The sequence below is a fragment of the Miscanthus floridulus genome, chromosome 13 (genome assembly GCF_019320115.1).
Source record: "Miscanthus floridulus cultivar M001 chromosome 13, ASM1932011v1, whole genome shotgun sequence".
NCBI classification, from domain to species: Eukaryota; Viridiplantae; Streptophyta; class Magnoliopsida; order Poales; family Poaceae; genus Miscanthus; species Miscanthus floridulus.
The window spans coordinates 79032136-79045812 of NC_089592.1; the positions used below are offsets into that span (position 1 = coordinate 79032136).

The window sequence follows — 13677 nt, forward strand, 5'->3', positions numbered from 1 at the left end:
ATGGCACTCGGCAAAGGGGGTCTTTGCCGAGTGCCAAGAATAAGGCGCTCAGCAAAGAGGATTTTTGAATTTTTTTTTTAGAAATTTTCTCTTTGCTGAGTGCCTTCACAAGGGCATTCGGCAAAGACATTTCAAAAAAAATATTGAATCTTTGCCGAGCGCCGTGTCAAAGGCACTCGACAAAGTATTTTCCAAAAAAAAATCTTTACCGAGTGCCTAACAACAGGCACTTGGCAAATAAGGATGTGGCCAAACACCGTTACGCGGGACAGCCTATGCCGAAAGTCTAGCACTCGGCAAATAAGTCCTTTGTCGAGTGCCCGGCACTCGGCAAAGAACTTTTTGTCGAGTGCAATTCTTTCCCGAGTGCGGCACTCGGCAAAGAATGTCTTTACCGAGTGTCCGATTTTTGACACTCGACAAACAAGTTTGTACTCGACAAATGCCCTGTTTTCAGTAGTGAGCTCGCCTCTGCAGCTGGGCCGCCGCTGGGGAATGAAGAAGAGAACCACGGCTGACTCGAGTCTCCAGCAGAGGCTTTGGGCTTTGGCGGTTTGTGGCCTCGGCCCAAACTCAGACGACAAGGGAAAAAGGAAAAAAATCTATTTATCTTATCTTATTGAACTCAAATAGATACTATACCATAAAAATACATATACGAAGAATTTACTAGTACTTATTTAGTGTGATAAATATTACTAATATTTTTTTATAAACTTAGTCAAGCTTTAAATCGTCTGGTTTGGCACTATCCTACAAAAAAAATTTCACAGGAATGGAATATATACACGGCGAATGACGTTAATATATGCTTGGCTGCAACCACACGGCAGGGGGCACATCATGTCGTTGTTGGTTCCCACTCCACGGTCCAAAGAGAAGGAAAGTGAGGATCCCATCCTCATGCATACATGCATGCCCAGCGGTACTTCGCATGTGTTCCAACCAGAAGAATAGAAGATGGGTTCGGTAGGCAAAATAATACACGTGAACATGTGACCGGAGAGGCCATCTAGCTTCTAGCTCACCGTACCCATAGTGAGGTCCATTTTTTTTCGCTATACTTGGCTAAAGTACAAGACAATAGTGTAGTCAGTGGCAGATGCAGGATGGGAACAAAGGGGGCTAAATAATAAAGATTTAGGGCTACGACTAGAGATTAATGATGATTTGAGGCTAAGTAACCGTGGTCTAATGAATAAATCAGGCTCACTAGGGGGACTGTAGCCCCGACAGCCCCCCCTTTGGATCCGCCCCTGAGTGCAGTGGAAGCCTTAAGCCTTGGAAATCTATAAATATTAATGAATTATTATTGACCCTCGTCTAAAGGTGTATCACCACCTTCCCAAGCACCAGCTCGCTTTCGATTTTTCATGTAGGCTCTTTTTCTTGTGTTAAAAGTGCCAACTTCTTAGTTTTCGTACTTGAATTTCGAATGGTGAAAAAGTTGATCCTAATTGACCTACTGAATATATAGATAGCACTATATTTAATAAATTGGAGATTTTAGTATTTTGTGCATCCGTTTCCACCATGCATTTCCGCCTCCTGCTGGCTGAAATGCAGGGGATGTGTATCGTTCTAGTTAGTCTCTTCGAAACAATCAGATGTAATTTTTCTTTGTGGAGCAATTTTTGTTTCAGGTTAAGTCATTTTGCTATGCAACTTTTTTTCCCCCTTGGATGTGGAACAATTTTTCCTTCCAACTAGAGCATATTTGATCTAACGATCCATCATAGGAAAAAAATGCACAGAATGGCGGAACAAAAAAAAATGTTCATATATAGATGCACGGCAAGGTGGCTTCTAGTCACATAAGTAACATATAGTATATCTCCCGTTTATTTTGTGGGGCATAGAGTACAAAGTACTATAGGTATGAAAAAGGGGGAAAAGGCCTATTTTTCAAAATTCATTTTTTAAAATAAATTTAAAATGATATTAAATGAATGTCACCAGTATTACAGATTGCAAAACAAAACCATCCAACCGAAAATACATAGTACTTTCTGTTTAGCTTGGCAAGCATGGTCATAGCGCTGCTGGGGTGTCAGCAGCAGCATCTGGCGATTCATCTTGTAGCGCTCTCGCCGATATGCTTTGTTGATACAACTGAGAACCAATACATGGGTAATGGGTTCATTTTAGACGGATGTACTATCAAGGATTATCTATCTACAGGAGATCATTTATTTGCATCTCCATGTAAAATTAGACATCTTGCAGGTAACTCAGAGCTGTTCACTTAAACTCACACAGCTCTCCGGGAGCAAAATGAAAGAAACCAACACAAGACAAAACCCTAGACTGACAGAAGAAATTACATTGTAAATGCCTATAGTAGTGCTGAGCAATGCTGCCCTCCTCTCTGGCCATCAACAGGCGGCTCAAATGGGGCCTAATGTACAATTACCCAGGAGCAGGCAGGCAGGTAGAATATCACAAGAGTCATCTCCCGGACATGAGGTTCACCAGACCTTGGTTCTCCTGGATAGCGTTCATGTCCCAGAACTCGCTCGTCGATGAGAGCGTCATCAGCGCCACGACTATGGATCTCATCGTGGGCCTTGCCTTGGGGTCTTCCTGCGTGCACGCCCTTGCCAGGACTGTCATCTGCCAAAAGGGCAAATGATGTGTTACTGTTAGGCTGAGAATTTTGCGAACATAGCAAAGAGGGTAAAGGTAATTCTGCAGCAGTTTGAAATATAATGCTTGTAATAGGGCTAGTTGGCTGTTGATCTTTGCTTTGTTGATGCTGGTATCCCCAGCATGATGTACCAGATACGTTGCTTTCTTATAGGCAGAGGTCTTTTCTGCAGCAGCATTATATTGATCAGTTTGTGCGTGGTCTAACCTTGAGGATTGAGTCGATGGGGTAATCCTCGCCTAGCGCCGGATCAATCAGTCTCTGAAGGCCTTCCTTAGGATCCGGTGTGTTGAGAGCCTCCTCAAACTGCACTTTGCAATACGATGATTGGTGAGTCATCAAGCAGCAAAGCATCCAAAGCCTGTACTATAGCTTTGGAAGCCATAGTGTTACAAATATTGCTGGCAAGAAAAAAAAAGAGTTTGCTCCATTGTCTACTGCCTAATATCATCCACGAACACATGACAACAAAAGACAGCAAGTATAATTAACCCCATTTATAAACATGTAACTCAAAAGGAATAAAAGATGATCAGGTCGAAACAATTATTCAAAACTGGATGTATTAAACTACTGATTCATATTTTACACTGGGAAGTAACAAATATCCACATGGTAATGAAGCACAAGAGCTGAAAGTTTTGTTTCTTTGCACAAGAAATAGGCCACGAACTCCGGCATTGAAGAAATGACAGTAGAAACCAAACCAATACCAGAACTAGCGCCTGTGCTTAACTAGACCATTGGTCTTTTCTCTAGAAACAGAATGTAAAAGAGTTGATTTAGCAGACAATTACCAGATAAACCAATCCCTTTGAATCACTGGAAGACTCGGTTGATCTGACAATAGCATCTTTGGCCGAAATAAGTTCGTAGAGAACAACGCCAAAGGCATAAACATCGACCTTTGGAGAAACATCGCCATACCGAGCATATCTGCAAATGTCATACCCCATAGATGTCAACATTCATCACAGATGGTGGTACTCTGGAATCGCATAACCATGCCATGACATATAAACGTTTACGACACGTACTCAGGAGGCATGTAACCAAATGTGCCCACAATTCCACGTGTGGGTAATGATGTATTACCAACTTGTGTAAGTTTTGTTAAACCAAAATCTGCGACCTGGAAGGTAGACATAATTATTTCATCAAGGATTCAGGAAACATGTTTAAAAAGACCCATGAACTAGTCAAACCTTTGCACGGTAGTTCTTGTCTATCAAGATATTTGCTGATTTGATATCCCGATGTATGTATACTGGAACAGTATGTTCATGAATGTACTCAAGACCTCTTGCTGAATCTAGTGCAATCTGAACCCTGGCAGCCCATGACAGAGGCTCATAACCTATATATGAACATGTGTGGTGATTAATTTGCAGGAAGCATCAGATAGGCACACCAGCCAAGCTAAGAGGCGACACATTACCAGTTCCACGTAAATGCTGGCTTAAGTTCCCATTCTCGATAAACTCATAGACAAGAAACAAGGAACTTTCGGTGCAAAAACCAATCAAGCGCACCTGTGTGAAATAAACATCGGTAATCACAGCAAAAGGAAAGATACAAGGATTAACTTGGATGGAGATAACAGGGAAATTACATGATTGTTCCTACCCACACAAAACTAGTACTATTCTGGAAGACAGGAATACAAGGTAAAGCTACAAGGATTAAACCCATATATTTCCCCAACTTGATTTAAATTATGTGAAAGATATTGATGTGCACAATCTTCATGTATAAGGGTGATGCTATCCATCATCAATAAGCAAGATAACACACAATCTCATCCTGTGACACTCTTTCCCAGTTAAATGTGACTTGTAAAAGTTAACAATGATGAAAAGCACTTCATCAAGGCATGCATCCCATACTATTGTGCTTGAGAGTTCCTACTTCCCACAACCAGGGCAACCTGACACTCATCTAAAAGTTGTTAGTTTATCCATAGGATGTTGAATTTTCTACTAACCTCGCCTACGAAGTAAGTTTAAATTGTTTCAGAACTTTTCTGCTCCGTATCAATTAGAATTCAAAGGAGAATATTGAAATCCAGGCAAAATAAACAACTATACAAGTAATGACAAAATATACAATCAGAATTGCTGTGTACATCAGAGTAACATGTACTCCAAACATAAATGTATGCCTATTGGCTTTATATGTGAGAAAGTAAACAAATTTAAGGGGAAAACCGCATATCAAATATGCTGTTGCAGTAAATAAAAAGAAGTCACTAACCAGATTCAGATGATGAACATGCGTCAAAACCTTTAACTCAGCAAGGAACTCATGAGAAGCCTGCATATCCATTTTCTTTATAGCAGCTTTCTAGAGACACCCAAAGCAAAACATTTCAAATGAAGAATAGATATGCTTATATGCAGCTGAAAAAGAAGTTTGAACATTGGACTAACCTCGCCCCTGAGCTCAGCATAATAGACAGCGCCAAAACCACCTTGCCCGATTTTGTTACTCATGCTAAATCCCTCTGTGGCATTAAAAAGTTCTTCATACGAGAACTCTACTGATTTGTCAACAGTAATTCCTGGAACTCCAGAGGCACTATCAGCTTGACTGGTTAACAGTGTAGATTTATCCATGGATGTAGTAGCTGGAGAAAAATAAATAGTAGTAGTTTAGAAAGTTGTGGAAGCTCCACTCACATTGCACACTTATGGAAAAAATGGGAAGAGGGCACGGCATTCAAGAGTGTTAACTCTTCTGTGTGCTAAGAAGTACACTTATGGGTGCTTGAAATGTAACAGAGACCTTTTAGCACATAAAAAAAACACATAGGACACAAAGTCTATTTACTAAACAAGATTTTCAGGTTTCCAGACAGATAAATAATAGCTTCACAGGGTAATCCTCTACGAATCGGAAGCATCAGAACCTCAAAACACTGAAACCAATATTTATGCTTGTACAATACTTATATGAGCAAAGGAAAAAATGAACATGCAACAGTGGAATCAGGATTATGAATGTTTTTTTTTTTGTACAGAAGATGTTAAAAAAAAAATTCTGTTGCAGGATAATATACATAGAAAGAGAAGCATACAATGTCATTACCAAGTTGGATAGAGTCTTCAGAAGATGGAAGTAAGGCAGCCTTGTTTGCCTTTCTTCGCCTATAGAACATGATACATAACAAGACACCCAGGACCAGAAAAGTAACACCACCACCAACTCCTCCTACTATAGCTCCTACAGAACCTCCATTTCCTGCCCCGAATCGATGATGAGATTGACAATGTGTAAAATATTCACCCTTTTTTCTCACAAGAATAGCTGGCATCCAGTTTTTCTTGCGAAAAACTTAATGCAGAAGCATAATTAGCTTGCAAAAGGACAGAAGCTGCCTGTACTGCACAAGATGAGGATGCTTATCAGCATGAGTGCACAAGAGTTGATAATATTCAAGTGAATACTATACGATACAATGCAGCTGGCAGCAAAACTTACCCTGGTGTGTTTAAAGGATGGTAACTTCCATTGCGATCTGGAGAAGCCAAAGAAAAAAAGACAGAGCAAACCATTTTAGCAAGAAAAGATCAATCCAACAGAGTTCGCATTGATGTTAACAGCATTTTCAAAGTTAAAATGCAACAAAATAACTGCATTTCACAGAACTGCAACTGCATACTATGAGACATGTGTAGAATGTACTCCCTCTGTCATGTAATACAGTGCATTCCAAAAATTTTAGGACAGCTTAAAGGAATCCGCAAAAGACGCATGTACCCACAGATTAATACCAATTAAGGTGTTCCTCCCCAAATTATGGTTTCCTTTTTAATAAACTTTGCCAAATCTAGGCATTGACACATGTAGAATGCACTAAATTTCAGTACAAATTTTAGAAGCCACAATGCACTCTATTTCAGGACAAAGGGAGTAGATGCGTAGATGATTTCAAGGGAATTTGTCTATCGAGACCTGGAATCTTTTACTTGCTACGTAACTATTCATGAAGAGATGCCATGAACCAACAAATGAAAATGGTAGCATGCATGAAACATCAAACAATTTAGGAATGTCACTACAGTGCCATAACTTCAGTCGGTTCATCTAATGGTAAACAGACAGACACAATCAATGCGATTGTATATAGGAACATTAGCTAATGCAAATGGCCCTTCCTTCATGAAGCAAGCCCGAATCAATCAATCCATGCACCCCATCATCATCAACCACCTGACAACAAACTAAGAAGAAAACAACTCGAATCGAAGCTGGCATACTAGATTACCATTCAGTTCAGTTGGGCGGCGCAGAACACCCACAATTCATTGCAGTAATTGTTGAGCTATGATCCAAATTCTAAGCTTGGGCTGAAGCGAAGCGGCCCATTAGCGTTAAGAGGGACTACACCATCTATTAGTTCCGTATTGCTAATAGACGAGGGTGTGGGGTTTTTCCTCCCTATATATACTTCATGTAAACCATCGTCTTGGGGTAAGAAAAGTTGTAAATCCCCGACGTTTGTAACCACACCCGATGTAGTGAAGATTTGCTAGCTGGTGTCCGTGGTTTTTTCCCTTCCACCTTGGGAGGGTTTTCCACATTAAAATCTCGTGTCCCCTGTGCTTGATCTACTGCTCTTCGTCGTTTATATTGCCTATTGTTTCTAACAAGTGGTACCAGAGCTTGGTTTAACCTTAGGGTTTCGCGATGGCATCGATGAAGTTTGATCTACCGCTGCTGGATTACAAGACGAGATTTGCACTGTGGCAAGTCAAGATGCGGACGATTCTGGCACCATCTTCGGATCTTGATGAGGCGCTGGACGGGTTCGGAGGAAAAGGGCAGAAGTCATGGACCGCTGAAGAGAAGTGGAAGGATCGTAAGGCTCTGTCTCTGGTTCAACTTCATCTACATAATGATATTTTGCAAGTGCTGCAGAAGAAAACTGCCGCAGAACTTTGGCTCAAGCTGGAATCGATCTGCATGTCCAAGGATTTAACCAGTAAGATGCACGTGAAGATGAAGTTGTTCACGCACAAGCTGCAAGAAGGTGGTTTGGTGATGAACCACTTATCGATCTTTAAGGAGATCGTTGCCGACCTAGTGTCGATGGAGATAAAATATGATGATGAAGATTTAGCTCTTCTACTGTTATGCTCACTGCCTACTTCGTTTGCAAATTTCCGAGATACCATACTATTAAGCCGTGATGAACTAAACCTTGCGGAAGTATATGAGGCCCTCCAGACGAGGGAGAAGATGAAAGGTATGGTTCAGTCTGATGTCTCGTCCTCCAAGGGTGAAGTGTTGCAGGTTAGAGGCAGGCCCGAGCAGAAAACCTACAACAACAACAATAATCGAGACGAGCAAGAACGGTAAAGGCCGTTCGAAGTCCAGAGACAGGGATAAGTTCTGCAGGTATTGTAAGAAAGATACTCATGTCATTGAGGATTGTTGGAAGCTGCAGAATAAGGAGAAAAGAAATGGTACGTATAAACTGAAAAATAAATCCGATGGTGATGGTAAGGCCTTTGTTGTCTCCGCTGTTGATAATTCTGATTCAGGAGATGTTCTGGTTGTTTTTGTTGGTTGTGTTGCTGGTCGTGATGAATGGATATTTGATTCTGCATGCTCGTTTCATATATGCTCTAACAGAGATTGGTTCAGTTCTTACAAGTCTGTGCAGAGTGGAGATGTCGTGCGTATGGGAGATAACAACCCACGTGAGATTGTGGGCATTGGCTCCGTTCAGATCAAGATGCATGATGGCATGATACGCACACTGAAAGATGTGAGACACATACCAGGGATGGCTAGAAATCTCATCTCCCTCAGCACACTTGATGCCGAGGGGTACAGACACTCCGGTTCAGGTGAAGTGTGTAAGGTATCAAAATGCTCTCTCATTCAAATAATAGGTGATATGAATTCTGCAAAGTTATATGTTCTTAGAGGAAGTACTTTACATGGTTCCATCACTGCTGCTACTGTTTCTAATGATGAACCAAGTAAAACTAATCTCTGGCATAAGCGTCTTGGGCATATGAGTGAACTTGGTATGACAGAATTGATCAAGAGAGACCTGTTGGATGGCTGCACTATGGGTAAGATGAAGTTCTGTGAGCACTGTGTTTTTGGTAAGCATGAGAGGGTAAAATTCAATGCATCTGTTCATACCACCAAAGGTACACTTGATTATGTACATGCTGATTTATGGGGGTCGTCTCGTAAGCCCTCTTATGGTGATGCTCGTTACATGCTTACCATTATTGATGATTACTCTAGAAAAATGTGGCCTTACTTTCTGAAAAATAAAGATGATACTTTTGTTGCTTTTAAAGAGGGAAAAGTTATGATAGAAAGGCAAACTGAAAAGAAGGTAAAATTGCTTCGTACTGACAATGACGGTGAATTCTGTTCGGATGCTTTTAATGATTACTGTAGGGAAGAATGCATTGTCAGGCACCACACCGTCCCATACACTCCTCAGCAGAATGGTGTGTCTGAGCGCATGAACCGAACCATCATCTCAAGGGCTCGTTGCATGCTGTCCAATGCTCGTATGAACAGGCGTTTTGGGGCTGAGGCTGCTAACATTGCCTGTTACTTGATCAACCGGTCACCTTCTATCCCACTTAATAAGAAAACTCACATTGAGGTATGGTCTGGTATGCCTGCTGATTATTCACAGTTGAGAGTTTTCGGTTGCACTGCTTATGTTCATGTTGATAATGGAAAGCTATAACCTAGAGCCATTAAGTGTCTGTTTCTTGGTTATGGTCCTGGAGTTAAAGGATATAAGTTATGGAATTCTGAAACTAAAAAGACTTTCATGAGTAGGAACGTTGTTTTCAATGAATTTGTTATGTTTAATGACAGCTTGTCCACATATGTTTCACCAGTTGGTTCTGATGAGGAGCAGGAACATGTTAGCGTACAGGTGGAGCACGTAGATGATCAGGAAACTGAAATTGTTGATAACATTGTTTATGATATTGTTCAGCACTCACCTCCTGTTTTGCAGCCTCAATATCAGTCTATTGCAGATCGCAGAACAAAGAGGAGTTGTGGACCTCGTCCACATTTAATTGAGGAATGTGATATTGTTCATTATGCCATTAGTTGTGCTGAACAGGTGGAGAACATTCATGAGCCGGCTACGTACACTGAAGCTGTTGTTTCTGGTGACCGCGGAAAGTGGATTTCCGCTATGCAAGAGAAGATGCAGTCACTCGAGAAAAATGGCACATGGGATGTTGTGTGCTTGCCTAAACAAAAGAAGGTCGTTCGTTGCAAATGGATCTTCAAAAGAAAGGAGGGTTTGTCTCCTAGTGAGCTTCCAAGATTTAAGGCAAGGTTAGTAGCAAAAGGTTTCAGTCAGATTTCTGGTGTTGATTATAATGATATGTTCTCTTCAGTTGTAAAGCATAGTTCAATTCGTACATTTTTCGGTATTGTTGTTATGCGAGATCTTGAGCTTGAGCAGTTAGATGTAAAGACTGTGTTTCTACATGGAGAGCTCGAGGAGATATACATGGACCAGCCAGAAGGGTTCATAGTACCTGGTAAAGAGGATCATGTTTGCAAATTAAAGAGGTCCTTATATGGTTTGAAACAGTCTCCTCGTCAATGGTATAAAAGGTTTGATTCTTTTATGATGTCACGTGGTTTTAAAAGGTCTGAATTTGATAGCTGTGTGTACATTAAATTTGTTGATGGGTCACCTATATATTTGTTGTTATATGTTGATGATATGTTGATTGCTGCTAAGATGAAGAAAGAAATCACTACGTTGAAGAAACTGTTGAGTAGTGAGTTTAAGATGAAGGATCTTGGTGCTGCTAAGAAGATTCTAGGTATGAAAATTACAAGAGACAAAAATTCTGGTTTGTTATTTCTTAGTCGGCAAAGTTATATTAAGAAAGTTCTTCATCGTTTCAACATGCATGATGCAAAGTCTGTTAGTACTCCTATTGCTCCTCATTTTAAATTATCAGCTTTACAATGTACTAGTACGGATGAGGATTTTGAGTACATGTCAAGAGTTCCATATTCTAGTACTATTGGTTCTTTGATGTATGCCATGGTTTGTTCTCGTCCTGATTTATCATATGCTATGAGTTTGGTTAGTAGATACATGGCTAATCCTGGTAAAGAACATTGAAAGGTTGTTCAGTGGATTTTTAGGTACCTTCGTGGCACAACAAATGCTTGTTTGAAGTTTGACAGGACTGATAAGGGACTCACTGGCTACATGGATTCAGATTTTGCTGCTGATTTGGATAAGAGAAGATCTCTCACAGGTTATGTGTTCAATATTGGTGGTTGTGTTGTAAGTTGGAGGGCAACATTGCAGCCCGTTGTTGCACTGAAGCAGAATACATGGCTATTGCTGAAGCATGTAAAAAATCAGTTTGGTTGAAAGGTTTGTTTGCTGAGCTTTGTGGAGATGATTCTTGCATTAATTTATTTTGTGACAGTCAAATTGCTATATATCTCACTAAAGATCAGATGTTCTATGAGAGAACGAAGCACATTGATGTCAAATACCATTATGTTCGCGATGTGGTCGCGCAAGGTAAGCTGAAGGTATGCAAGATAAGCACACATGATAATCCTGCTGATATGTTGACAAAGCCAGTTCATGTTGCTAAGTTTGAGCTTTGCTCAAGCTTAGTTGGTATAACTGTATAGCCCAAAAGGTTATTTTGGCACCGGAAGTATTTCTTTGTTGTTTCAGGGTGAAGGTTCGTTTTATGCTACAAGGAGGAATTTGTCTCAAGGTGGAGTTTGTTGAGCTATGATCCAAATTCAAGCTGGCTGAAGCGAAGCGGCCCATTAACGTTAAGAGGGACTACACCATCTATTAGTTCCGTATTGCTGATAGACGAGGGTGTGAGGTTTTTCCTCCCTATATATACTTTATGTAAACCATCGTCTTGGGATAAGAAAAGTTGTAAATCCTCGACGTTTGTAACCACACCCGATGTAGTGAAGATTTGCTGACGATTTATCTAATGTTCTTCGTCTTATATTGCCTATCGTTTCTAACGGCGATACCCTAACTAGTAACCCCCAGAACTCGTACAAGCTGAAATTGAACTAAGCCAAGCTGAAATTGAACTGAATCCTCCGCAATCGTTTAGAAATGCGCACCTTGGACGGGGATGAAAACGAGCCCGCTTGTAGCGGTGTCCATGCCGGGGTTATACTTGCGAAGCAGCTCCAGCTGCGACGGGGAGTTGAAGCTGTAGTTAGCGGCGACGGCGGAGAGGTTCTCGCCCATGAGCGGGTAGGTGAGGAAGAACCCGTAGTTCGGCGAGATGTCCCGGTCCCCGCAGGTGCAGTTGACCATGACGTTCACCGTGGTGTTGGTGTTGGGGATGTTGTTGGCGGGGAACGGGTTGGTGCGCTCAAGCCAGGCCTCGGAGGTGAGGTTGTTGTAGTTCTGCGCGATGCTGGCGTAGGTGTCGCCGGTGACGACCCGGTGCGGGAAGGAGCCGCCGAGGTAGGTGGCGTCGGAGTTTGGGAACGTGTGGCAGCCGCAGGTGAAGGAGATGTTGACGCTCTGGCCGGCCTGGATGTAGTCCATGTTGGTGGTGCCGGGGTTGTAGGGCGCCAGCGTCTTGTAGTCGTCGATGCCGAAGAGGCTGGCGATGTAGGTCAGGTTCTGGTTCCGGCTGATGAGGTAGGAGCCCAGCGCGACACAGCCGGCGTTGAGGCAGCCGTCCCCCGCAGCCGCCGCCGCCGCCGCCGCGGTGGCGAGGAGGAGGAGCACGAGGGCGTGAGGCGGCGCCATGTGGACGGACGGCGAAAAGGAGGAGGAAGGAACCCTAGCCGCGGAAGCGTGTAGCCATTAGAGGAGAGGAGGAGCAGCTGGGTGGGGGAGGTGCGGTGCGTGGAGTTTGGGGTAGGGGAAGCAGCAGCAGAGCACAGCACAGCACGCGGCGACGACGGGGGCGACAACGCGGCGGGAGTTTGACCCCGGGCGCGCACACAGGTGCGGGGGCTCCCGGTGGGCCCCACCCCCGTGTTTGCGCTGACACTGGCAGGTGGGGGCAAAGGCAGGCTCGATGCGCTGCCAACGGACAGACAGAGACAGGTGTGGAACGCGGGGGAGGGCCCACCACGTGGAGGTCGTTCCGGGTCGGCGCCGTGGCGAAGTCGCCAGCGACGACGGGGCCAGCAACGGCGGCGCCGCCGTGGACAACCCGTCGTCAAAGGGATCTGGAATAATTTTGGGCCAGTCGGACACGGCCCACGGGATGCTGTCCCATTCGGGGATGTTTCGCTTTTGTCCTGGGCGCTAATCCGTTTGTCATTTTGTCATTACCAAAGATTATCATACGCTTAAATCCGTAAGTCAGTGTTCAGTGCTCCGGGCACTAGCGTCACTGCGTCAGGTTTCTCCGGGAAGCGATATTTGTTTAAGTCCAGGACTGCTTCTGTCGTCATTGTTGTCAGCACATGCTGCTTGCTTCATTACTCCGTCTGGTCCCAAATTAAATCAATTTCTAAAATTGTCTTAAATTAAATTATTTATGTTTGATGAATTTTATCGAAGAAATACCAACACCATGAAATATATTTTCATAATATACTTATATGATATTATGGATGTTTTTACCCTTTCCTCTAAAGATGTTTGAACTTAATATAATTCGACTGGAGGTGATTCTCAAAATTGATTTGTTTTGAGACAAATATAATGTATCTTGTAGAGTGCCGGCCCTAAGGGTAGGCCACGAGGTGCGACGGCCGAGGGCCCAAGCCCAGGTATACAAACCCTCAGGTCCTATAGTCCATTAGGCATTAGCAAACTAATAAGAAGAGAGACATAGAACTGGCTAAGCGGTCCAAAAAGACAACATTGACATTTCTTTCCTAGTTTCATTTCCCCACGGCCCTCGGGTAGAGAGGAGGCGAGGAGTCACGCTGCACACAACACACTCTAATCGTGAGTTCGGGACGTGCGCCTTACACGCGCGGAGCTGGCGAGCCGCGCCACCGTGAAGAGCTAGAGTGCCGGAGACACGGACACGGCGCAC

General features: G+C 43.0%; 1 protein-coding gene across 1 annotated transcript; it reads right to left on the reverse strand.

Moving 5' to 3' along the window:
- Positions 1-1916: 1916 nt before the first annotated feature.
- On the reverse strand, positions 1917-12857 carry LOC136500388 (chitin elicitor receptor kinase 1-like). The gene is made up of 11 exons (XM_066495730.1): positions 11786-12857; positions 6128-6164; positions 5735-5886; positions 5077-5273; positions 4901-4990; positions 4086-4179; positions 3853-4004; positions 3685-3779; positions 3445-3583; positions 2855-2953; positions 1917-2613 (listed from the first exon to the last, which is right to left on the reverse strand). The coding sequence occupies exons 1-11, from the start codon at positions 12426-12428 to the stop codon at positions 2449-2451; spliced, it is 1863 nt and encodes a 620-aa protein (XP_066351827.1). The 5' UTR covers positions 12429-12857; the 3' UTR covers positions 1917-2448.
- Positions 12858-13677: the final 820 nt, after the last annotated feature.

Bases quoted from the DNA above. Each gene is read 5' to 3' on its own strand.
- LOC136500388 (XM_066495730.1), bottom strand. From the start codon at position 12,428: ATGGCGCCGCCTCACGCCCTCGTGCTCCTCCTCCTCGCCACCGCGGCG. The intron at 5,887-6,127 runs GTAAGTTTTGCT...ATTCGGGGCAGG, and splicing joins CATCCTTTAAACACACCAGG to AAATGGAGGTTCTGTAGGAG. The intron at 2,614-2,854 runs GTTAGACCACGC...CCCTTTTGGCAG, and splicing joins CCATCGACTCAATCCTCAAG to ATGACAGTCCTGGCAAGGGC.